Raw genomic sequence first — 26,757 nt, 5'->3', positions numbered from 1 at the left:
GTTAAATTTCGGAGTTTCAAAAACATAAGGAAAATGTCTGCTAATTTTTTAAAATTCCAATAAGCAAAAATAATTTAAAGTCTTCTTCCTTTCCATGAAATTTAAAATTTTGAAGAAGAACATATCTAACAGAATTTTTTTGATTATGAAGCAAGATTTTTTTTTACTACTTATTACAACTTAAAGTCATGAAAAAACTGCAGTATTACACGCAGACAAGGGAAATTCTTCCTACAAAAGTAAAAGTTAGCTGTAATATTTTAAAAAAGTATCGATAGCATGAACTTTTTTCAAAAATATTAAACAATCTAATATTCGCAAGTCATCTTAAAAGATTTTAATATAATATTTTATTACACAGAAATACAACAGATAGAATTTTATCAATTTAATACATTATATCTGGTTTTTTAATTAAAATATTTTTAAAGGAATTTGGTTTTAATTATTTACTAAAGCCTGAAAATTAATTGTTTTCAACTACTGCATTACATTCATCTATTTAAATTCGCATATAATTTTAATATATGTATATTTAATATATCCTCTGAGTGCCTGATATAATCCTTTAACACAATAATGTTCAATTATTTTCAAATAAAGTGTATGTGGGTTTGCATAAAAGTATGCTTTGTAAAATACTACTTAATCCTTTTCATAGACATATTTAATTTGCTTCTAAAAAGGTTGTTATAATTGCATATTAATGACGATATGCTTTTAAACAATATGCTACATGGAGTTTTAAATGGGAATTTGAAATACAGCAAGTGCACACATTCATGAGTTTAAAAACGATTAAAAATAATCCATTTAAATTAATATCAGAATACTGATTTCACAAGAGTGTTACTTAGAAAAATACACTTTACACGGGCACATAAAAAAAATTTCCCATTTTTATATAAAAAATTGTAATTTTTCATGTCACACTTTGCATGTAGTTTCTAGTATTAAGCAGCAATACAAAGAATTTAATAATTTATATACTATGTTATTAAAACCAGTACTGAAAACTACTTAACCACTGCTGAAAAAAAATACGAAGTCTAAATTTATACAGTTTTCTGTAATATTAGATACATTTAGTAAATTATTCTTAATACATTTTAAATACAACGAATTCAATTGTACCATTATCAAACAGACCATTGCACAACAGCTCTGAATATCACTATTTCAGACGATTTTAGAGCATTTAAAAACGGAAATTCGAGCGGGATACGCCGCCATTCAACTCACTACATTTCCTAGAGACATCCGTAGAATGGCATAAAAAATAAAATCTTCAAAACTCTGTAAATTTTGGTAGGAAAAAAAAAAACACTTTTTTTTTTTTGCTTGAAATATTTGTGTGTCAAGAATATTTTATTAAATAGGAATATTAGAAATGGGGACTATATAAAAATTTTTGCAACATAATCTTTTCAGCAATTTATTTATTCACAAAAAAAAAAAAAAAAATATATGATTCTTTGAGACACTTGGAGCATTTTTCAATTTGGAAATATTTGCTTGTCTAATTGTTTTTAGCTATTGGGTCGCGAATTTAATGGACAATCTATATATTTTTAGATACAATTCTCCAACCAACTTTTGATTTAATGATAGAATAAATTTTACCATCAAATATGTATATAAAACATTTTGCCTCAATTTGATTTTCATATACATAGCTTCATTTCAAGAAGGAAAAAAAATGATGCCACAGTACATTAGATGGCATGCACAACTACGTTTTCGATATGAAAGTGACTTTAGATAAATAGTTTCTTAATAAATATTCAATTAAATTAATAAATTTAATTTTAATACTAAAAATTTGAAGCTAACTGCAACCTGCGCTCTAAAGATATTCAATATTTTTTCACTCCTTATCCCGTCCTGATTTCATAAGATTTTTTTTTCCATTTATTCGGTTAATTTTTGGTCAGTTTTTGTTTCTATTCTCAAATTATTTTAGGAGGGAATTTTCTACTCATATTTTCTTTCAATCAAATAAATTTTAAGAGCATCCAGTTTCTATATTTAAATTTAATTACAAATAAAAAAATAGGTTTGCAGATGTTTCTTTAATTATCCGATTTCAAATGAAAGGTGAAAAAAAACTCCAGCAAAACAAGGACAAGCAATGTCTATGAAAAATCTTAATTAATAACCAAAATCTTATGAGAAATGTTTTAATCATGATTGGAGCAGTACAAGCTTCATAAAAATAAAAAACTGTATAATAATTGGAATTAGATAAAGTATGTGGAAATCATGACACCAGTATTAAACTTTATTAAGGCGAAATTTCATTTCACATTTTTCTTGCAAAGTACATTTTAATGACTTGACTTAATTTTCCCAGATAAATCTTGGAATAGAGCCAGTGCTAAAAATATTCCCCTCCAGTTTTTTTTTATTTCTCTGTTTAGCTCTAATTTCATTTTGTCCTCAATTAATAACTTTTTAGACGTCTTCAGGTCATATTTAATCTTTTTTTAGTCATAATTAAATGCTACTTGGATGTGTCAAAAAAATTCAACCTGCTCGACCAAATCGCATGTCTTTAAAAGGATATTTGGCTTTAGATGTGCAAATGGGCTGCAAGAATAAAAAAGATGATAAAAATTAAATAGGTTGCTTTAATTATATAATAAACATCATGGAGGAAAACAAATAAGATACAAAAATTACGATAGGAAGAAGAGGAAATACGATAAACTTGAAATGAGTTTATTGTCAGCGAAGAAAAGACAGCGTAATCCGTGGAATTAATTGAAGTTTATCTTTCTTTTTGAGGAAGATTTGATGAAGTCGTATCTTCTTTTGAATTTTGACATTCCGTAATGATTTTCGTTCATTACAGTATATAACTAAGTAAGCTCACGGAATTACTGGTTTTAAAATAACTGCTGGAATTTTTTTTATTCCTTACATAGTTAAATTTCATTAGAAGGCTAAGATAACAAAGAGAGAACACGGTATTAAAACTTACGGTTTCATATGAGTAAAAGAGAAGAATTAAATAATATTTTTTAAAGAAATTAATTACATTTTTATTTTTATGTTTTATTGGAATCGTGTTTAATTTAAATGAGTTTATAAGCACTAAGTTATCAGCAAACAAAGGCGTTTAATTTTGCTGCATTGTTTAAAAGCTAATCTGTGATAAATTTAATGTTCTCGACTTCTAATAATGTTTCAATAACACTGCTAAGTTGTTTTGATTATTAAAAGTTAATAATCATTTCATAGATGGGGCGCTCTCTTTCTCTTGTGATTTCTTGTAAACAAAATAAACAGAGAGAAAGTATTACAAATGAAAAAAGACTTCAGGATTTTGATGAATTATACCTTTTTGAATTCGGAAAATTCGTTTATACTTTCTCTATACGAAGTATATAATAAAAAATCGCCAAAAAAAGAATTCGACCTCCTGATTTTGATGAATCTATTTGTTTTAGACTTCCCCAGGTTAGAAAAACATATTTAAAGAATTACGACTCTGTACAAGAACACAATAAATAAAAAAAGCTTTGAGCTGGATGGGTGAAATTTGGAATGTAGAATTAAATTTATAAATTTTTATCAAATTTTGAATGAAATCTAATCAGAGGAAGTCTTTTCGGCTGTGTGAGTATAAGTGAACTCGATCATAACAAAGCACAAAAGGCTATGCAAATAGAATTTTACACATAGGTTTAATATCCATCCAAATTTGCCGATCCTTATCAAGTTTTAAATAAACTTTCAGAGGGTTGTCTGTCTGTCAGTACTTTCGGATGCATGCAAAAGCAATAATTTAAAAAAACATAATGACTAAAATGAATGGAATTTGGTTTTTTAACTATAATTATTGTCCAATGTCTAATTTTAGTTTTAAATCATTCGAAAAAATGTCCAAAATATATAAACAATTTTTAGATACTCATATATTAATTATATGTCATGGATTTAATTCCCAAGATTCTATGCGAATCAGGAAAACATACGCACAAGAAAGATGTGAAAGAAAATCTTTTTTTTTTACTTTCTTTCAGATAATTTTTTTAAAAAATAAAATAGGATTCCATGTGAATTAGGAAAGCATACGTACAAGAAAAATGTGAAAGGAAATTTTTTTTTTTACTTTCTTTAAAGAAAATCTTTTTTTACTTTCTCGTATACGAAATACAGTGAAAGTATTCTAATCCTTAAAGGTTTCGAGTTCGAGACTTTGATGAATTTCCATGTTTCAGATTAATGGTAGTGTAATGTATATACATTCATCCTTTCATTACCATTAGCCCCCATGAAGTTGATGGAAAGATACGAGCCCCATTTTGAAACTAGACATTAACTAAATTCGGATGGATCTTATAAATTTAAAAGGAATTTAAATACTGAGGACGGAACCTGAGCAGGTTTACCAACTTCCAAAATAACAAGTCACATCAACATGAGGCCGTTCGACTCTAAACAACAAACCTGGCAAGTAGGATCTCAGACATTGTGAATCTTGGGTGAAATCAGGTCTCGAACCTGTTTCTCTACGATCTGAAAGCTGAGACCAGAACACAGCTTTTTATTCTCTCGTGATTTGTCATGAAACATTTTAAAAAACTGTACTAAATACCATATTTATTGTTAAATGTACTTTTAAAGCAATTTTAACTCACAAAAAATAAATATAATCTGATTAATGTACGCTATAATATTATTTCAAGAAGTGTGAACATCAAATATGTATTCTTGTATTCATGAGATCTTATGTACAACATCAAAGTAAGATAAAACGGTTTTGAGTGTAGTTCATTTATACAAACGAATTTAACTATTTTAACTAGCACTTTCTAACAAATTTAACTGACTAGGCAAATTTAGAATATGAATGGAATCATTTTCTAGGTCAAATTGCTCAAAGGGGTTGATAAATTATGTACATCATTTATTAGGAAACGGAAGATTCCCTGAAAATTAATGTAACTCATCTAAAATTCCCTTCAGCTTCAGAACCAAATGCCATATAATCTATCATTTTAGAAACAGACAAGAGATATTCATTTTCTTAGCATCCTTCTTTATATGCGATGAATATTTTCTAATCAATTTTCTTTAAAGAAAATCAAATTTAAAATATTTTTCTTCATACATTTTGTTACAGATTTTCTAAAAATCGATATTCTTTGATGACCATCATCAGATGCCATGTTTGAAAGACAGTAATAAATTTGACGGTTTTTGCTCCACTGTGTTAAGTAAGTATTAAAAATCTAAATTTTTGTTCAGAGGACAACTTTCAGAAAAAGGCGTTGCCTCTATAAAATTGCTGTCACACAGATTTATTTAAAACAGCACGCAAAGCTGATTGTCACTTAAGAATTTTTGAAACGGAATTCCTACATTGCAAACCACAATGATATGGAAACTTCCGAGCCATTATTTATACTGTCTTGCTTCTCAAGAGTATAATGACTTTTTAAATAATCTATTAAACGTTTTGCTTTAATAAAATCTCAATGGGTGTGGAAACTGTTTAAACGTGAAAAGGAAAGATTTATAAAAGATTTGAGGAATGTTCAGAATTTTGTTTTAATTTGAATTACATTATTCCAAAGTTAAATATTTATATACCAATATTCAAAGTATAACATTATTTTCAAAGCTATGTCTAACAATTAGTCTGTTAATTCATTGAATGAAGACCAATTTCTTCAAAACGTTTCAAGACCTGCATGAAAAACCAGACATGTAGTTTTTGAATTAATGAATGATTGGCTCTGATATTACCTATAATCACAAAAAAATTTTCTTATAATTATTCTTGTAACTCTATTCGATTACATTACATTATGTTAAGAAATTATTATCATAGAAATTCAATTTTTCCTACCTATTTTATTCCAAAACTTTTGATACGTATAAGTACAGAAAGGATGAATAAACATGTGTGTGTAAAAATTACAAATGAATATATTTAATACGGCTATTCGATTGTTTTACTGAATAGATTTAAATCAAGATTATTTATAAATAATTTGTGAAAGTTAATTTTTCTAATTATTTAATAGTTCTGATGAAAATGTGTGTGTGTGTTTTTTATGGTTACGGTAAGAGTTTGTATATTCAATAATTTGTTTTAAACAGAGGAAGAAACAAGATGCGCTAGAAAGTATATCGCTTTCTTATACCAAAATGGAATTTTGGTATAAATACAAAATTTTTGGTACAAATTTTTAAAATAAAAGTTTATATTATTCCATATGGAATTTTATTATTAATTATATTTATTTTGCATTAAATATTATTAATATTGATTTTTCATGAAATTTTAATTATTTTATAATTATTGGCACTAATTTCAGAGGCTAATTTTTATGTTGAATTCGAGCTGCATTCCTGATATTTTGAAGCTACATTGAAATGAAGTGAACTCATGACCTTATCACCAATCCATCACGTACAGGATGAAACGAAACATAATGAAATAGCAAGCATATAATTAAACTATAAATATTCCTTTTTGCTTTACTAATAAATGTTTGGAGCATTACTATTTGACTTGCTTTACATATGGAAGTTTCTTTTGAAAAAAGGACAAATCTTTTTTTGAGCCTTATATTTGAGCTGAAATATACATGAGATATTTGAAACTGAGTCAGATAATCTGAAAGAATTACTGTGCCAGTGAATATATGAAGTATATAAAATCCTTTTTAAACAGGTATATTTATTATAAATTTAATGCTTTGCAAATAAAGAAAAATTAATAATTAATTGTGAAATTTAATAAATGACTATAATTTCCAAACGTGTTTTATTTCAGACACATATACAAGATATTTGGAAAATATTTCTATTGTTCTAGAAATCCTAAAAAACTAAATAATTTTTTAAACACTAACCATTTAAATAAATTCAATAAAAGCAGTTTTGAAAATATTTTTTATTACTGAACTAAAAAGGAAGTTTATTTCATTTCAATTATTTCTACTTTTAAATCTTTTATTTAAAGTTCCTGGTCTGATCTCATACAGAATCGTGAAATCAATAATTTCTCAAATTCATTATCAGACGTAGCTACTTATATAGATTTAAAATTTAATTAAATTATTTGCTTATGGAATAATTAAATTCCGAAAACTATTAAAATAGCTTTTTCTTATAAGCATCTCAAAAGTCTGCTAAGTTTAACAAAAGCATGTCAAAAAATTTGAGAAAAGGATATTACAAATTTCAATCTTTTCACGAAACTAATCAAGTTAAATGAAATGCATAAAAATGATTGGATGGCACAAATGTAGGAGCATTTTTCTCTTTGAGACTATAAATAATAGACTGATGGTTCAAAATAAGTAGTCTACTTATTTAAGCACAATAATGATACAAAAAATAAAATAAAAGAAATATTAAAAAAAGTTATTAAAGCTATATTAAGAAAGCTATTAAATAAAAGAAAATTTTAATTACATATAAAAATTTAGTCAACTAACAAAGATTACTTAAGTCTGAATTACTTATTATGAAAATTATCAATGTACATTTTTGATTCGGGTAAACACTGTGTTAATCATAGTATACTGTTTCTTTACTATTAATATACCTTACTCTTTCTTGCTTTATTTCCAATTTTTTACTGAGTACATATTTTGCATTACTAGAAGGTACTAATGTTTTCTCATCTACATCTTTAGTTTCCATTTTACAAAGTTCTTCATTGAGCGACGCTAATACTAAAAATCGCTTTTCTCAAAGAAGACAGTTTTATATTTTAAAGTACCAATTATTTCCGGTGCAATTTTGATTTAAATATCGATTCCAGATTCATCATGTAATTTCGAATAGAAGTGGGTTAATTATAATTAATAAAGTAAATTTCTTTCTAATTTTATGTGTTAATTCATTATCATCTGCCTCTTACTGAATGAGAAATTTGCAACTATTTAAGATATTTGATTACGTTCAGGGTGAATTTTTTAAAAAATGCTCTAAAATAATTATATTTTTGAATAAAAAGATTGAAAACAACTGTAAAATCAAAATATATCAACTAAGTAACAAAAGTTTCTTTTTAAAAATTTTCAAAAGGGCCTTTTATGGGCTAAAAAAAGAGGTATTCTAATTTAGAGGTTTATCAAATGATTTGCAGAAAATTTAGCATATAGATTAAGAAATATATTATCTAGTTCCTGAATTAAAAAAAAATAATCTGCAGTTCTAGCCTTTCTTTAAATAATGGGGTTCGACTGGTAAATAACATGGAATTTTCAATTTTTTTTCTCGTTGAGAAGCATTAAAACTACTATAAAATATTTCTAAATAAATATATTGCTTATTCTTTACTTCAGGATTTGCAGAACATATTGAAGAATTATTATTCCAAATTTGAATAAAAATATGCATTAGATTTGAGTTTATGAGGTTTTTCGTAAGAAAATTGTACGAAAGAATAAAAATTTGAGTAAACATCATTGAGTAAAATTTGAGTAAAGATTGAAAAGAGAATTGAAATGTATGTAAATGCAAATATAAAAATCAACATAACAAAAAAGTAGACTTAGAAACAAGATTCAAACGCTTTTTATAAACAAACCTGTTCGAACATTAAGAACATTAAATAAAAAAAATTCAAAAATTTGCAAAAAATCCACTTTTCAATCTATTAACCTACCTTAAAAGAATGACGAAAATAAGGAATTAAAAATTTTCCTCTCTTTTGAAAGCTTTGGTAACAGAGAGAAAAGAAACATAGGGAAATTATCATACCTCAAATGAGTATCATTGATCTTTTAAAAAACTAACCTTGGATCCAAAAGTGACACTTATTTTTTATATTTATGTTATAATAATTTTTATTTGCTTCATCAAGAAACGTATATCTTATCAGGGATAAAATTTTAGAGTACTGTCATAGAAGTGGTATAATTTTATAAATTCTAAAAATTTCATGATTTAATTATTTTTGAGAATCTAGGATAAGAAACACATACAAGTTAAAGTAATAAAATGCGTCTATAAAAGCAAAAGCATTTAAAGTAGCTTTTTGTTCAATTATATTTTAAATACCCCTGGGGTAAGATAAAGCATTTTAGAAATTAGATTAACTATGAAAACAAGTTTTTTAATCATCTATTTCAGATCCATATTTATTAAGAAAATCACCCCGCAATATTTGCACTTGATTGCGTGGTAATTCTATTATATGTAGTCGTAATTCATATTTAACTTTTGGTGTCAAAATGAAAGATCACATCTTCCGGTCTTTTTTGTAGTTTATACAAGCTCTTATTTTGCACTTCTTTTTATCTTTAGAAAAAATCGGACAAATATAGGATTTGACAATATATAGGAAAGCAATTCTTGAATTAAAAGTGTTTCCATTGTATTTTAGATGCAAAATAGTAAGAATAAAGCTATTTTTGATGGAGAGTTATAAAGCATCTTATTGAAAATTGCGCATGCATATTAATGTGTATGTTTAAGTCTGTATCATTACCTTTCATGGTATTTATATGGAAAGCTACTGTTTTGTGGCGAAATAATGGTAAACAAACCAATTAATAAATAGGAAGCATTTCTAAGATGGGCCAAAGCTTCAAATGCGTTCTTCATAATTCGGAGGTGTGAAAAATGCTCCACAAATTGAAATATGAAATATAATAAATATTTTTTTTATGCTTTATAGGGCGGAGAGAGTTCTAGCAGTTTCTTTTAAAAATACTCGCAAATAATTTCTAACAAACCTACCATTTGAAATTTACAAGCTACCATAAACTTTATATTCAAACGTGTTTCTTATAATTCCATTGACCTTAGGGTAGGAAACTTCTTATTAATGATGAATGCGAATATGAAAATCATTTCAATAAGACCTGCAATGTAGATCTCAATATATGAAACATCATAACATTCAGATCCATTTAAGCGTCCAATGAGCTCCCTTGAAATATTCAAAGATTGATTGATTACCGCATGCTTACTTCCCTCGAATAGTTTTGGAGGGAAAGCTATTCTCCCATGAATCTTACTAACAACATTCTACTCCCTAAAATGTTATCTCAAAAGAGGAAATATCTTCTGAAATTTACAAGCGATCTCAATAGATGTTATCTCAGAAGATCGATATTTCTTCTGGTATTAAAGAATTATGAATGTTGTACCAACTTTCGTTTAGAAACAAAATAGATATTTTGATATTACTTACCGCTTCAGTGTGAATGGGATGAGTGGCAAAAATCAAAGCAGCGATCAGACAATCTTCTCTCGACCATTTCAGAACTTCGAGACAAAGAAAAGTGACCAAGAGCGAAACGCAGGAATGCAGGCATACATTCACAAAGTGATAACTCCAAGAAGACAGACCGCAGAATACGTGATTCAACCTGAAAAAAAAAATAGATTCCTTCATAAGTTTCAAGTAACAGCTATTGTTAGTTAGTTTAGTTTAATTTAGTTATATTAACGTCCCGTTTTAATGCAACTCTAGAGCTATTTTCAGACAAACCTCTTAAATTTGAACCGTGGTCAGATGACGAGGACGACACCTGAGATGGCATCCCCTTTCCACACCACATTACACCACACCAGCGGCAGGACATTTGGCCCGGACGGATTTAACGTGTACCAGACCCGCTTTCACGACGGTTCTTCGGTGGAATCGGGTCACAAACCTGAAACCCTCCGGCTCCGAAGCCAAGACCTTACCACCAGGCCACAGCGGCCTGTAACAGTTATTGTAACACCCAGATGTTTAAAAATTATTATAGTATATTAAAATATCCAGAAAAAAATATATATATTGTTTTTTTATATACAATGTGGAAGTTTAGTTTTTCGGCACGTTTTAATGCTACATTCCGTTTATATTTTCTAGGTAAATTTTTTAGCATCCCTCAACTAGCGCATAATACTTAATGCTTTTAAAATATGCTTTCCATCTTATGCACTGTACTTAGATAAATACATAATTTAATTTCATATTTTTATATAGACAATAAATCAGTTAAATATACAATAAATCAGTTAAATATGGATATTGCATCTGCTTCAAATATTTGTAATTTTTAGATTTTTTTTTATCTTTCAGGAATTTAAAACATTACAAAAAATGTTTTATCTTGCATTTAAATTTACTATAGTTGCAATCCTTTTTGCCCTTAAATGATTACAACGTGTCTTGAAAATATAAAATCTATTTTATGATATGTTTAGCCAATTTTTGTATATTTTTATTTTATATTTATTATAATTAATCTTAATAAGAATGTTGGTGGGCATACATCAGAGGAAATTGAAATGTTAATATATTTCAAACATTTAAAAGATTCAGAATGCACGCTTCTCTATTAGTTAATGCAATCAGAAAAGCTTTTGAACTATTTTAGCAACTGTTCATGATAAACCTTTGAACTATTTTAGCAGCTGTTCATGATAAACCTTTGAACTATTTTAGCAGCTGTTCATGATAAACCTTTGAACTATTTTAGCAGCTGTTCATGATAAACCTTTGAACTATTTTAGCAGCTGTTCATGATAAACCTTTGAACTATTTTAGCAGCTGTTCAAGATAAGCTTTTGAACTATTTTAGCAGCTGGTCAAAATAACACTTAAAATGTTATTAAATGTTTAAATTTAATAACAACAATTGGATATAAATAAAGATTAAAATTCCCGAGTTATATGAGTTATATCAAAGACTTTTTGCAGGAAATCGGAAATTCACTCTGAGTGGAAACGTCATATAGACATTTTAAGTAACAAATAAAAATTTTATTTTATTACTCATTACAAATCTTTCAGCAATCATACAGAGTAATTCAAAGCAGCTGCGACAATTACAAATAACAATAACTTCCTTTCAAAGACGGGAAAAAGAGTTTAAAACCAAGCAAAAGGAATCTTAAAGTTTTGTTTGCAGACGTTTTAATTTCTCTATGTGTGTTGCCTTGGTCACACCTGCAACACATACGTTAGTTCATTTCATGTCAGATACTCTGAAGCATGTTCATCGCTAATGATTCGCACTCAGTAATTAAATGTTTTTCCGCATGTAGCTAGCTACATAAATGTTTGGTTGTTGTAGACTTTATCGGTATATCATTTTTAACTGCATCAGTAAATTAAATGAAGGATTATACAGTTATAAAATGGTTTGCAGCTAAAATATTGCTCATGTGTTTAGGAAAAGTAGAAAGGGCAACGGCTATGCAAATAGATAGAATGAGTAGGCCATTATTACGTAAACGAAACTGATTTTTTTCTCTATGCACTATTTAAGTCATTTCTTGCTCCCAGGTAGACCAGTAGGTTGCATAATATTGAACATTATTGTTAGATATTACAAGGGGTGTTCAAATGAAAAATTACGGCACTATGGGTATAAAAGAAGACTTTATTCAAAGTATACACCGAACGCCTGAGCACGATTGATTAACGAGCCGAAGGATTCCTTGTTCCCAAAATTAATGTGGCCGTGACGAGAACCTTCACAGCGTCCGCTGTCCGAGTTGAAGCTCTTCCCTTTTAGATGTTTTTTCAGGGGACCAAACACATGAAAACACATGACATGTTCGGGCTGGAGGGAGGATGGTCGAGCTTCTCCCACTTGAACTTGGCCAGTTCCGCGTGTGTGATCCTGGAGACGTGTGGACGCGCGTTATCATGGAGCAGAACCACACCCTCTGTGAGAAGCCCCGGTCTTTTGTTCTCGATGGATCTGCGTAGTCTTCGGAGTATCTCACAGTACACATCGGAGTTGATGGTTCTTCTGTGCTCCAGGAATTCAACAAGTAGCGGACCTTGGACGGCGCATTCAAGGACGCTGCGAAGGACTGGGTTTCGTCACGGCCACAGAAATTCTGGGAACAAGGAATCATTTGGCTCGTTAATCAATAGGATCGTTGTGCTCAGGCCTATGGTGCATACTTTGAATAAAGTCTTTATTTATATCCACAGTGTCGTTTCGTACCTTTTCATTTAAACACCCCTTGTGCAAAATAAGATTTTTGCAACGGTATATATTATTGCAAACATTGCTCAATATATCTATGTGTTTCTAAAGTTGTCACTGTTAAGATAGTTATAAACATTTGCAACAGGCTCGTTTGTTTTGAAATCGATTGTTTTATTGGAAATCATTAAAAGTCCAACAGTTGTGATTTCCAACCACCAAAGATATCAACTCTTTTCAGAATAAACTTTTGAAGCAAAATAGAAACCATTATTTACAGCCTAAAAATATTTTAATGTGAAATTTATTTTTATGCTTTTAGCTAAAATCTTTTTCCTCATTTTAAATAGAAAGTTCAGAGCGTCTCAGTGTACACAAGACTACTCAAATACACCAGCGGGTTGTCTTATACCCATTTTTAAAACCAAATTATTTGAACCAACATCAACTTTTATTAATCCATTAAGATTAAAGAAACATAATGTAGAAAAGAGTTTTGAAATCACGCAAAACTGCTAGCATTAGAAGTAATTTAGAGCATACAGGAAGATTTAACATGCAGTTTTCTAAAAGATATCATATATTTGCGTGACTAACATCATTACTTTGAGGTATAGATTTTCATACGAACAGCAACTGTTTCCTTGTGATCAAATTCTGGAGCAACTTTGTCTTTTTTTCTGGATATTTTTTTCCCTCAATACTAATCATTGAATACATCAGCGGGTGCTCGGAAAAGGTGAAATGGTCAAAATATTGATTTTTGGGTTTTCTAACTTTGGAAAGACCTTTTTCTCTCATTAACATCGGTTTCAAATGTGTAATTTATGAATTGAGCATGATATAAACATACCCATTTATGTTTCCGTAGGCTGAAATGAGACGAGACGTCTGCATGCAGAAAAGGCAGAAGATCATACTTGAAGTTTTGATAATCGCTTTTGGCAGGTGCTTTTGATGTATATTGTAAACCCTTAATGTCTTTTATTGAAATTGAAGATTTTGTTATCGTTTCAATAAGCGGAAATATTTTCTTGTATTTTTCAGAATTACCATCATTATTCAGCTACTTGCGTGATGGAAAAAAAAACCTACTTTACAATTTTATTATTGACTTTAGTAATACAACATAATCACTATGATTTTGGAAACAAAAACTGAAATATCCCATCATACATGAATTTGAAAAGAATAAATTTGTTTTAAGAAAAATAATTAAATCCCCATTACGCATGAACGACTCTAAACTCGCTAGGGTTTCTTTTCTATTCCATTGTGAATTCACTTGGTAATGCTTGCGCACCTTTAAATCTTAACCAAACTTCTGAAGAATGAAACAGATCAAGTTTGGACTTCAGTCTCCCATCGCAGTAGTTCAGAGTCTGTAACACCGATCTCTTAGAAAATCACACCCTATGAAGCAATTTTTTAATTAAATTTTAATTAAATATTTTATGTTGAATACCGGTATGATTGTTTAAATCGAAGTGGATTTAATGTGGTGAATGAATTTCTTTTAGAAACTTTGAATAATTGCTTAAAAAGTGAGCCAAATGTTAGCACTATTTTCCAGTTTTACGACTGCTTTTAAAATGTATACATTTTATGATAAGAATCATTTGCAAAAAATCTAATGGATGTATTGGCAGCATTAATGAAATAAAAAAAAGCACAAAAACTACATTTAGATATTTAATGATAAAAACTAATGATTAAAACATCGCAGATAACAAAAGTCGCATGTCATCTGAAATATGACCCCATCTAATTTGAGGTATTAGCGAAGTAAATTAGCGAAGAAAACAATTATTTTCAAGATGACAAAAAGAATTCCTAAACTTTATACAACTAGAGAATTGCATCAAAATGATCGAAATTTATAAAAAAAAACACTAAGTTTTTATAATATAGTTGCAGATTGTATTGTTAGTATGTTTTTTTTTACTAATTCGTCCGTTAAAATATCGCCATTTCAAAATTTTTTTACAAACATCAACATAAATTAAAAGATCCTTTGTAAAATAAATTGTCATCGATTATTTCAAATCAATATTTTTTACAACTAATAATTTAATTCTTCCTGATGTCACTAAAGTTATCGCGTGTACATAGGTTTATGTTTTATTAATTTTTATTTAATCAACAAAATATCAGCATTTTTTCTGTAAAAACCCTAACATCTTGAAATTATACTTTTTATATATATCTTATTCTTTATAGAACACGTAAATGTTTTTTGGCTATAAGAAAGCTTTAAACAAAAAACTTTATTACCTTTAAATGCATCACTAAATAATTCATTTGATATTTATAACACCTTTAACGATAATTTTCTTCTAATAACCATTAAGAAAATGATTTGCCTTTCATTAGATATATCTTTTGTAACAAAATACTTTTGATATTCTTAGTTCATAGCTGCATACCAAAAGAGTTGAAGTTCTGATCTGTTCTTCCCCAATTGATTTTTATAGATTTATATGATTAAATATAAAACATTAATGTTTTCTAATAAATTTTTTATAAGTACAAATGTGTGTGGCTTCCCCAAACATAAATTGTCTTTCCATGCGAATTTCGGTAATTACTGGTTTATTTCGATTATTTTGTCTGGTACTTTTAGCATGAATTTGGATAATATTAATGTAATAATTATTTCTGAATACAATACTTAATTTTTACTATATAAATCTTTAAGGACAATGAAAATCACTGATTCAGAAGGGAGAATTTAGAATAATCTAGAAAATTATTAACTGAAAATTTGAAGATGCTCTTTGCATATTTTTGGAAATGCTTACTGTAAAATATGTTTATGAATGCTAATAATATTACAGTATTTTGGTGAAAAAATATTTTTATGATCATAATTTATTCCCTATAAATTAAATTATATTATATTTAATGACTCAAAAGGCTATTGAGTGTTGAAATTTTCTCAATAGAGATTCTCAGAGACTTCTTATTTACCTTGTTCAAGATTATAAGTAAGAATTTTGTCCCCCTAATTTTTTTTTTAATTTATCAAGCAAATGTCAAAAATTTTGAAGTGCAATTAGATAACTTTTATAATATTTTATCACGTTTATTTTTATATCTTTTTCAATTGTATTTTCGATCAAAGAGATCAGTGAGATGTGCTTGCTTTTGGAATTAGTTTTAATATCCACTCTCACTCCCAAAGTCTCACACAAATATAGTTAAAATTTGGAGTAAATTTTATAATATTTTTCAATCCTCATATGATCTCGACTTCTTATAAAGAAAATTTTTTAAAATACACATTTATTAGTATGTTTAAAAAGTAGAAATTTTCTTAATTAACTTTGTTTTATCTAATTCATAATTATTCATTATAAATATTATGGAAACGCGAAATAAGTTTTTATTAAATTCACTATCAGATGGCACCACTCATCGACAATCAAAATTTAACTAAATTAATTTGCTAGTAACTAAATATTCTATTGCCATCTTTAAATTGTAACTCCACGAATTTCCAAATCTGCAATCTGTTATAAAATGATTGAAAGGTCGATTTCAAAACACCATCTTTACAAATAGGAAAAGTCAAGTGAAGTAATACATAAAATAGCATACTTATATAATACATACGATTTAATTTTTAATATTAAAGATTATCAAAAAGACTTTTAAACGTAAAAATAAAAGCCAGCGTTTGTAAAGAGATTATATATTTCATGGAATTTATTGCATAATCGGCTTTTAAAATTGTTCATGCGATATGTTTTCTTTTATTTCACTATAACATATTTAATATTTTGAATTTAAAATCCGGTATTCCATACCATTGAAGTGAGTTTGTCTCGACATCCGACTAACGTTCCAAATCCCGAGGCTATTCTCAAAAGCATTAGCATAGTTTTGAAATAGAATGCTGGGTTAACATATAAATCTCACATCAGGTATCTGAAATGAATAAATTCTTCTGAAGCAGAGTTTAGAGAGAAAATATTCCCTAACTTTCGCATAAATTTAAATTTAAAGCTGAATGATCTAAAATATCTAAATTGAATCTAAAAAACATTTTTAAATCGTTTCTTTTATTAAGCTGTTTCTATTAAAATTTTGAAGATATTTTATTCCATTGTATGTAGAATATACGACACAAAACAAATCCAAATACTAAAAGTTAAATTGAAGAACTTTTCAGCGCAAATTATTTTAAGTTAAATTTTACTCTCACATTAAAACTTCATTTTGATGAACAAATATATCGATATTGATTTTTATGAGCAAAGATATTAAAAAGGGCAATTATTTATAAATAAAACGTAAGCGTCATTGATTATTACTTATAAAATTCAACAATTTTTAGTTATAAATAAGTTCTAGTCGCCTTTAGCGACTAGAAGCTCGCAAGAAATACTGATTGTATTTGTTTTCAATTCAATCACTTAATTTCTTTGTTTGATTACGTTTGTAAAGTGATGAATAAATGGGTGAAAAATGGCGAAATAGTACCAATTGTTCAAGCCGGAGGAACTCTGTTAATGTTTTATGTTATTGTATATTTTGAAAATAAAGAGCGTTGAGGGGTAGGCGATAGATAATGAAGCGTCTATTAACCATGAGATTTCATTTGAAACAAAATTTCCAGAAATAAATTTAATATTGTGACTCGAAGATTTTCACAAGGCTTTCCCCTTGCAGAAAACGGAGAATGAAATAATGATTTTGAGATTTATCTTAAAACACTATTAGTTATATTGAGATTTATCTCAAAATTGGAGTATAATGTTGAGGAGGCGATAATTGATGAAGCAGGAGTCATGAGTTTAAAAATTAAATAAGAAATTGGGGAAAATCGACCAGTGGTCGTAGCTAAGGGAATTGATTTTATGGTTATTTTTATTATTTATATTAAGTTTATAAGTAATTTATTAACTCTGATACACATAAAATTTAGTTTAACTCATGTACAAATAATTAAGTTAATGTTTGCTCATTTTTTTCTTTAATCATGCATTTTTAGCATTTGAGTTATATAATGCATAATTCTTGTTTACTTTTATGGCTATATGTTACACCTGAGTCCACATAAGACGAATAATTTCAATAATTCTTTTCTTGTACTTTTTTTCTTCTTCTTTCAATAAGTGAAAGGAACCTTTTTCAAACTAAATTAAATGGAGAATGACTTTAAATTCTATTTTTTACAAGATATCCAATAATTGTAACTATAAAAATGAATATGCCTGTTTCTTCATAAGTGGAATAAAATATCAGAAAGAAAATTACTCACTAAAGAAAATTTTTATTACAGTTTTAGTAAGAAAATAGAATTAACTTGGAAACTTGAATGCTTTATTTCAGTTTCTAATATTTTTTAGTATATTCTTTGGTGTTTAAACACTTTTCAAGAAATGACCGAAATTTTTAACTTTTTAAATTTATTTGCTTAACATTTCCGGAGGTTACTGAATTACTAATGTATAAACTAGAGAGAATTTTTGTTTGATAATTTATCATTTTCTCTGGAAAGTTGCTTTTCTGCTATTTTTTCATAATTACAGGAATTTATTTTGAATTTAACAGATGAAGAAACTATTTCACCTTTTCTGCAGAATCCAAGCTATCAGTATTATTCTTTTATTTAACTTTTACGAGTGCATGCAAATATTATATTTACGAAAGATATTTTTATTCTTATTTTCATTCCATACTTCCAAGAAGCCGAACTTTTTATTTTTTATTCTTGATATTTATTCTTCATTAGGAAATAGCTTCAAGCGATTTTTTTTTCAAAAATAAACAAATTGACTGTATTTCCATTTTCTAAAAACTATATATTTTTTCCGAAATAGATTTCAAAAATCCGGTAAACTTTAAATTCTTATAAAATTCACTCTAAAAATGAATTCCAGTATTTCATATACTTGAATATTTATGCAAAAGAGTTAATACATATATCCTAAAGCTTTACTTTTCAGTGACACAAGCGAAATATTCAATTCTAATTCTCCAAGGCATAACATTTCAAAAATTTCATCTTAGACTATGCTAGGATCTTTTATAATACGAACGTAAGATAATCCAATTTATCAACTTTGCATATGAGAGTCGAAATCTTAATTATTGCTCCTTCAATGAATTTCATTATCAAGTTTCTTGTTTTCCATGAGATGCATAATTCTTAAAATTTCACGGATGGAAATTTGGCTTTTCAGGAACTTAGCCATTGAATGCTATTCTTTTTACTCTTGATTTTAATGTTATTGAAGTAATATTCGTTGAGCTAATGCAATCTAATATTCTTATTAAATAAAATTTTATTATAGATTTTTTTTTTGCAAATTCTTAATTTATTCGAGTACAGGTGTATATTTTTGAATTACTTTGCTTGCACCATCTGCCTGATAGTATAATTTTGCATCGCTTTTATCAAAACACGTAGCACTTTTCCCTACTATTTCATTTATTTGGTCAAATGTACTGATATTAAATGAATTAAGAATTCATGATCCATTTCTGAAGTTTGACATAAATGTCATTATAGCAATTATAAACTTGACAAAATCAGTATCCAAAAAATTTTTTAATAAAGTACTACAAAGAGGAAATGATTCGTATTTACTTTATTTTTGCTTTTTTCATCTTTAATTTTAATTTATTATTATAAATTATATGGAATCATGGAATCACTTTTTTTAGATTCGTTTCCAGATGGCGCCATTCGAATTGCAAATAATATATATATTTTTTTATTTAATCGACTAACTGAAGATTAAATCCTTAAAATATTAAAACTGTGTTAGCATGGAAAAAAATTTAAGTTTATAAAATTTCAAAACTCTTGAATATCAGAAAGGAAGTGGAATATTAATTACAAAATTCAATTTTTGGAAACATCGTGTTAGTTAAATTAAATAAAGGAGTATAGAAAACGAAACGTCGTTTTGTGTTTATTTAAAATAATTGAAAAGCACATTGTTAAATCCCAAAACGGAGTATAAATGTCTCAATCTAAACAGCAGCTCCAAATATAAATGTCTCTTTCAAAATATCGCAATATATTCTCCTAAAAAATGCTCGATTGCTACAATATTGAAAATAGCAATGCAGATAGAAACATTTTCAAAAATAACTGGAAACAACTTAAGTGAGAAAATTTCTAAAAGGCAGGAGATTAAACTTTTTGACAGCAACAGTGAAGAATATAAGTGACTTTTAAAGGTAATGTTTGCTATATAATGCTGTATTAAATAAATGGAAGATAGTTTAGACCTCATAAGCATCAGCACCATAAGGGAACCAAAATTTAAAATTCACTATAATGACACATAAAATTTAAAAAATCTAATTAAAATAGAATTGAGCTCAGATTGTAATCTGATATATTAAATGTAACTTTGTACTCTTTTAAATTCATTGACCGTTAGATATACTTCTTAAATTTCAGTTAATTGAGGAGAAAGGGGGAAATAATCAGTCGTTTACAGCAGAAGTTTAAAACTTTTTTTTTTAATTTGAGAAGCGAGATGCGTGGACTCTAAATAAAATATTGGCGCTTAAAGACTCTGGACAGAATTTTTGTCGGTATAATAATGTATATTTAGAAAAATAATACAGAACTTCTTGGAAACTCTCTTAATAGTTTGAAGAAAAATAATAACACCTGCTTCGAGAGTAAGTTATCTCAGAACTTGTATAATTTTTTTTGTCGGGGATCGGAGGGAGGGGGGTGGGATTTTCTCATGAATCTCTCGGTTAGAAAATTGTTTTTAATCTTTGTTTTCTCTTCAGAAAACAATAATTCTTATAGCAAGTTTTAATTATAAAGCTTACTAACTAAAATAGCTGTTAAGACATTTTTAAAAGAGTATTTAAATGTTTATAATGAATAACAAGTGATAAATATCTGTGTACTCAATTTGAAACTATGTTTAGTTCTCTTATAGTCAGAGTATCTGATGGAAAGATAAGCAATCTGCATTTATTCGCTGTTTCTAACACAATTCAGTTTGAATATTTGTGCTTGAAATCAAAAATTATCAAATCTAAAGGAAAATATAATTGATTTCATATCCATAAGATACATTGCAATTATTTGAGAATAAAAAAAAATAACTGCGACTGACTAAATATTATAAGGTAAATAAATTTATTACAGAAAACATTTGAAACAAAACAAATACATTAAGGCTCTATAAATTTTATAATTAAACTTAAAAGGCAGAAAAAAAGAAGAAACACAAATCTTCTATTTTTCCACAAATCATTTTCTTTTTCTGTGGTGATAAATTTCTGAAAAATAATTCCGTTTCCAGAATATTTGGTACTGATAAATATATGTTTCAGCTACCATAAAACTTTCTTTTTATAGATTTTATTTTCTTCGATTTTATATTAAAATTAAATAAATAAAATTCAAGTCGCCTAAGAAATTTTAATTATTTTTCAATGTTTTACAAAATAAAACAAGTAACTTTGATATAAAATATTATAGAATCTGAAAACGCTATTTAAGCTCCGTGACTGTCCTGGGAATTGTTTTCACATTGATCCAATTAAGAGTCCAAGAAATATTTCGAAACTAATTACTTGAAATACTTTAGAAATTCATATAATTTTTATTGCAACTTAGTAGGTTTATGAAAGACAAATTTAATGAATAAGTATAAAAATACGATTACACAATGCACCAATGATGCAGGAAAAGGGCAGGTTTTCCGATGCATAAAATTAATAAAGTAGCTACAAATTAATGAGAGTGCGTAATAAAGTTTCTTTAAAAACTAAAAAAACACCTTGCTTGAAATAAAATATAAATCAAATCAAATCTTAACATTAATTTTCGCTTGTCAAAACTACGTATTATGGGATTTTTTTTTGTAATTATTTTCATTTATTTAAATTTCTGTTTCCACCTATACGACTCACTCGGGAGAGGAAAAGGAAATTATCAGGAGTTATCAGACCGAAAATGTTTCTAGCTCGTTATGTTTCGTAACAGAGAGCGATTTTTTCATCGTGAGTTTGGTAGCAGCTCAAAAAAGTAATTCCTACTGAACTCAGAAGATATCATTTGCTAAAACACTTAATAAAATTAAAATCGCGCTAAAATTAGAAAGTGTTGGTTTTTTTAGAATATAAGTAAAATTTGAAAATGCTGATTATAAATATAAGAAGTGAAAGGGTAAGGAAAAGAAATCCAAAAATAAAGAACCTAAGCTTTAAAATAAAAATGAGAGCAAATCCATTCTCTGCACCTAGAATTAATATATCACCTTTAAAAGTAAGTTAAATCATATAAACAATAAAAGATGTCCCAAAACTAAATATTAAATTTTTCTAAGTTATTAGAAGAGAAACAAAATTCACCAAAATTCATTCCACTAGATACAGTGAGAAATTATTACAATAAATATGCAAAAATGGATCGTAAGCTCTATAAATGCGAAAGCTGCTGATTTATATATCAAAAGATTATCATATCGGTTTGAGTAACTATTTTCAGCAATTTCTGCTAAAAATGTAGTTTAAAGCAATGTTTCATACTTTTGTAAAATTTTGTACCATATAAATGAAAATCAACAATAAATGTACCATCATAAAATCCTTTTTCAATTTAGAAACAAGGCAATATAAATGAAGTATTAATTTTCAAAGAATAAATCATTTTAAGTTTACATAATTAATAATATTTACAAATGAAACTTTAACATCATAATGAAATATAAATACATATTTTAGTAAACAGATGATAATAATACAAAATAACAACCATTATTAATTATGAGAAACATGTTTACTAGCAATTAATTTCAATTTGCCTGGCTAAATATTCATTAATTACAAGCTTAAAGATATGTTACAACTGCGACCAACATTTATAATAAAATGCATGAAAATCCAATTTATCAATGCTTTGAAAAGCATTAAAAATGTTATCGCTTTCTTGGAAATCCATAAATACTTTTCAAAGAAATATTGCGTGAATTGTCTTATTTCAATCATACAAGAAATTTATGTCACATAAAATACCTAAAAATTGTTCTTTTTCTTGAATTTATATATTATTTAGTACAGTATACTAGCATATGGCAGTATAACTTTTGAGGGAAGATAAAAAAAATAAAAAATAAACACTTATTTGAGTAATAAATATTAAAACAAACTATTAACAAGGGGTGATGTTTTATATTCAGTTGAAATATCATGTAAAACTTTTGTTATCAAAAATAATAGAATTTTCTACAGACTTAGAAGCAATGGAAAAATCCACGCCGAACTTTCCTAAATTTGAAATTATAATATATATCAAAGATTTAGATGTACATAAGAAACCAGACGAATAAAAAGTTATTGACGAATTTATTTCCGTAATTGATTCGTCAATCAAGGAAATTTCATCCAGATTTTCTCAGTTCAAAGATTTATTGGAAACACTCAAGTTTATCATGTACCCTGCCTGATGTGACTTTATTTGATAAACTGAACTTTTCCCAATTCAATTAGTTGGAAATTGAAGAATTTGAAATGCAGCAGATTGATTTCTAGTCTAGTTCAAAATCGATTCAAAAATTTATTAAAACAAGGAAAAAGTTGGAATTGATTGAAAAAGAAAGATTAACAAGCAATATAAGTACATATGCCATTTAACAGCTTGGAGAAGCTGGCTCATGCTATTTTAACCATATATTCATCTACTTATGCCTGCGAGTCATTATTTTCAGAGATGAATAACATTAAAGACTCGCTTAGAAATCTTTTGGCAGATGACTCGAATTCAGCATGCATTCTGTGAAAAGTAGCATCTTGCAATCTTAATATTATTTATAAGTTGTCATCTAATCTGCAACAAAAGAAGTCACACTAATGTTACTTTAATTTGAATTACACGTATAACTAAAACCTTTACTACTACAGTGCCAAATGTATTTTTTGTAGTAAATAAAAAGTTGTTAGTATTTAGTTTCATTATTTTCACAATAATCACAAGTCAAAATTATTTGACGGCACCTCTCTAACTCATTAAACATTTCTTTAGAAAAAATGGCACGTTGATCCATAAAAATTCGCTACCCCTGATCTAAGGAAATGGAATAGACTTAAAAGGATAATTTTAAATAAAATGGAAATAATAAGTTTTCTTCTGGTGAGTAGCGGAAAGCGTTAAAAGAAAAAAAATTAAGCTTTTATTATATAAAATTGAAAATATGAAATAATATAGATATGGGTCATATTTCATTTTTAAAAAGTAAGCAAAAAGCGAATTCTAAATACCATAAGCAAATTAATTGTAATGATGAAGGAAAATCATTCTAGAAGAAGACGTTCTTGCTATATCTTTATAAACATATAAATCTTATTTGCATAAATATGCGTAAAATAATAAAATGGTTTTAGACTCTTTGTGAAGTCATGTCTCGAGAGAAAAATAAGGTTTGTTTTGTTTATATATTTAAAACAAACTAGGCGAGCCAGATGGTCGGCGCAGATGTCTATTTAATGTCAATAATATTTAGTCAAACTAACGATTCAAAAGTTTAAATAAGGAGTATTTATTTTGAACAACGCATTGTCAATCGAGAAAGAAATTAGGGAGAATAAAAAGAGAAAGCTTTAATATGACAAAAAAAAAACGTAATAAAACATAAAACGTTGTCAAAAATGTTGAAGACAATAGCATCATTCACTTTTTAACGAAACTGATTGTCACAAGAATGCTATGTTCCGTTCCTGACATCATTAAAAGAGAATATTTTCATCACAATGCAATATTCATGCTTGCCTGATTCTAATGCAAATGGAAAACACACTGTTTTCTTGTAAAACATTCTGATGGAATGATTTGAACATTTTTGTGTCTCCGGACTACATTTGTATAAACTAGTTTCAAACATGTCTCTTATGGCAGATTTCGGTTGCTATACCATCTTCTATTATCTTATCCGAAAGGCACACATTTTAGTTGAACGGGAATGAGTTGAATTAAAGTAGAAAATGGCAAAAAAGGGAAAAAGAGTTGCATTTACTTTCCATAAATGCTTATTCAAAGTCCTGCTTTAACTAAAGTGCACGGAAATGTTCGTGACCAGAAGACTTTATTTTATTCGTATGGAAATTTTCTCTCTACAGTCGATAGTAGGGAATGATTTGCATGCAAAATCTGATTTTGACGTTATTTCTTGTAAGTCATCAAGGGACATAATCATTTGGTGAGCTATGCCACTGTCCGTGGTCTTATTATTTTTCCTATTTACTCAAATATAAATAAGTAAACAGAAAAGGTTATTTTGATTATTTTGAAAAAAGCAGATTATACTTTTCAATTAAATTCTGGCACAAATGTTTTTATGGTACTATCCTCGGGCCTTCTCTTTTCTGCTCTTATTTAAGTTGCGACATATCTTAATAATTCATGAGAAATAGCAAATAGATTTTATAAAATCAAATGCATCATTGTCGTATTAGTATGGTTTTTGCAATGCCATTTATTAATTGCACTACTATAAAGTTTTTTCATTTCTAAATATTTTTCTGAACTGATTTCAATTCGAACATTTATATTGAACCAGCAGAAAAATAGCAGAATAGCAATATGATATATTCATACTGTCGAAGTTCCCATAACATGATACTTGAAAACATTGAGGTAATTTAATATTCATTATCTGATACGTATTACGCTCTACTTGTTAAAATGGCTGTTCAAAGTAAATATAATAATTATTTATTTGATCGAGTGCTTTCAAATTCAAAGAATGAATACATTGAAAGCTTCATGGAAAGAAGTTCTATATATTCGACAGTAAATAGTATCTTAATGTTGTCAAAATACAAAATCTACTTGCAAGAACATAGTTTCTTCTCTAATTGCGAGTACAGGCACATGTCGGTTTTTCTTTGTATGCCGTTTCTGTTATATCAAAATGTCGTCAGTCAAATTTGCTAGAACGCTATTTTAACACACAACGCTTGTATAGTTATGTATATTTCCTCTCAAATTGTTGTATATGAAAAATGATTGTTATATGCTGTCAAAACATATCGAATGTCGCTCTTAGTTTACACAAGGCATTTTGAAATAACAGAGATCATATACTTTTTAATTGATTCTAACTGTTTTCCTATATGATGCCAATTTCCTCTTCCCTTATAAATAATTTATGTAATATAATTTTTTTCGTTTCAAATAGACTGCACTTACATTGATATCAAATTGGACGGTGACCATACTAGATTTAAGAATGACCCATTTACAGTTTTTATTTCTGTATTGACTGATGTCTCAGTAGCCTATTTTAATATCAGAGCAAAGACACTTCATCTACAATTCCTGAATATACAGGTTTTCTCAGTCCTGCTTTATGCTCGCAATATCACACCGAAGTAAGCACCACGTATGCATGGATGATATGTTATCATATAAGTAAGCAGATTCTCGATAACTTAGCAATAATTGTAAGGTTGAAATACGTCCACTTCAATGATGGAATCAAGAAGATGACCATCATTCATTGAAAACTCAGTAAACGTTTTAGAAGAAGAACGTGATGTCTAGTTTAACGTTAACTTGAACTGAGGAACAACTGCAAAAAGATAAATTTGTCACACATGGAAAAATTAAAGAAATTACAACAAAAATTACAGTACGTGGACAATGACGATGAAGAGGAACCAGGAGAGAAACTACCATTATAATTTGGTGAATTAAACTTTCGAGTAGCTATTCTATTCCTGATTTCCATATAAAATCAGAAAGAAAATAATAAAATCTTGCACTAATCATTGTTTTCTAGAATTAATATTCGTTAAATTAAAGTTTAATCCTTTAGAGTAATTTGTAAGCAAAATTAAAAAAAAGAAGAAA

The 26,757-nt window shown here is 27.7% G+C and overlaps 1 protein-coding gene across 1 annotated transcript in view; it reads right to left on the bottom strand.

Moving 5' to 3' along the window:
* LOC129960652 (protein O-mannosyl-transferase TMTC1-like) overlaps window positions 1-26,757 on the bottom strand; it is a 295,526-nt gene that overhangs the window by 197,467 nt on the left and 71,302 nt on the right. The window contains exon 2 of the mRNA XM_056074201.1: window positions 10,172-10,349. Coding sequence (XP_055930176.1) covers window positions 10,172-10,349 — 178 coding nt within the window. The remainder of the gene's footprint in view (window positions 1-10,171; window positions 10,350-26,757) is intronic.

The sequence above is a fragment of the Argiope bruennichi genome, chromosome X2 (assembly GCF_947563725.1).
Source record: "Argiope bruennichi chromosome X2, qqArgBrue1.1, whole genome shotgun sequence".
Lineage (NCBI taxonomy): Eukaryota > Metazoa > Arthropoda > Arachnida > Araneae > Araneidae > Argiope > Argiope bruennichi.
Note: the sequence above shows the minus strand (reverse complement) of the source record. Positions and strands in the feature narration are given on the sequence as shown.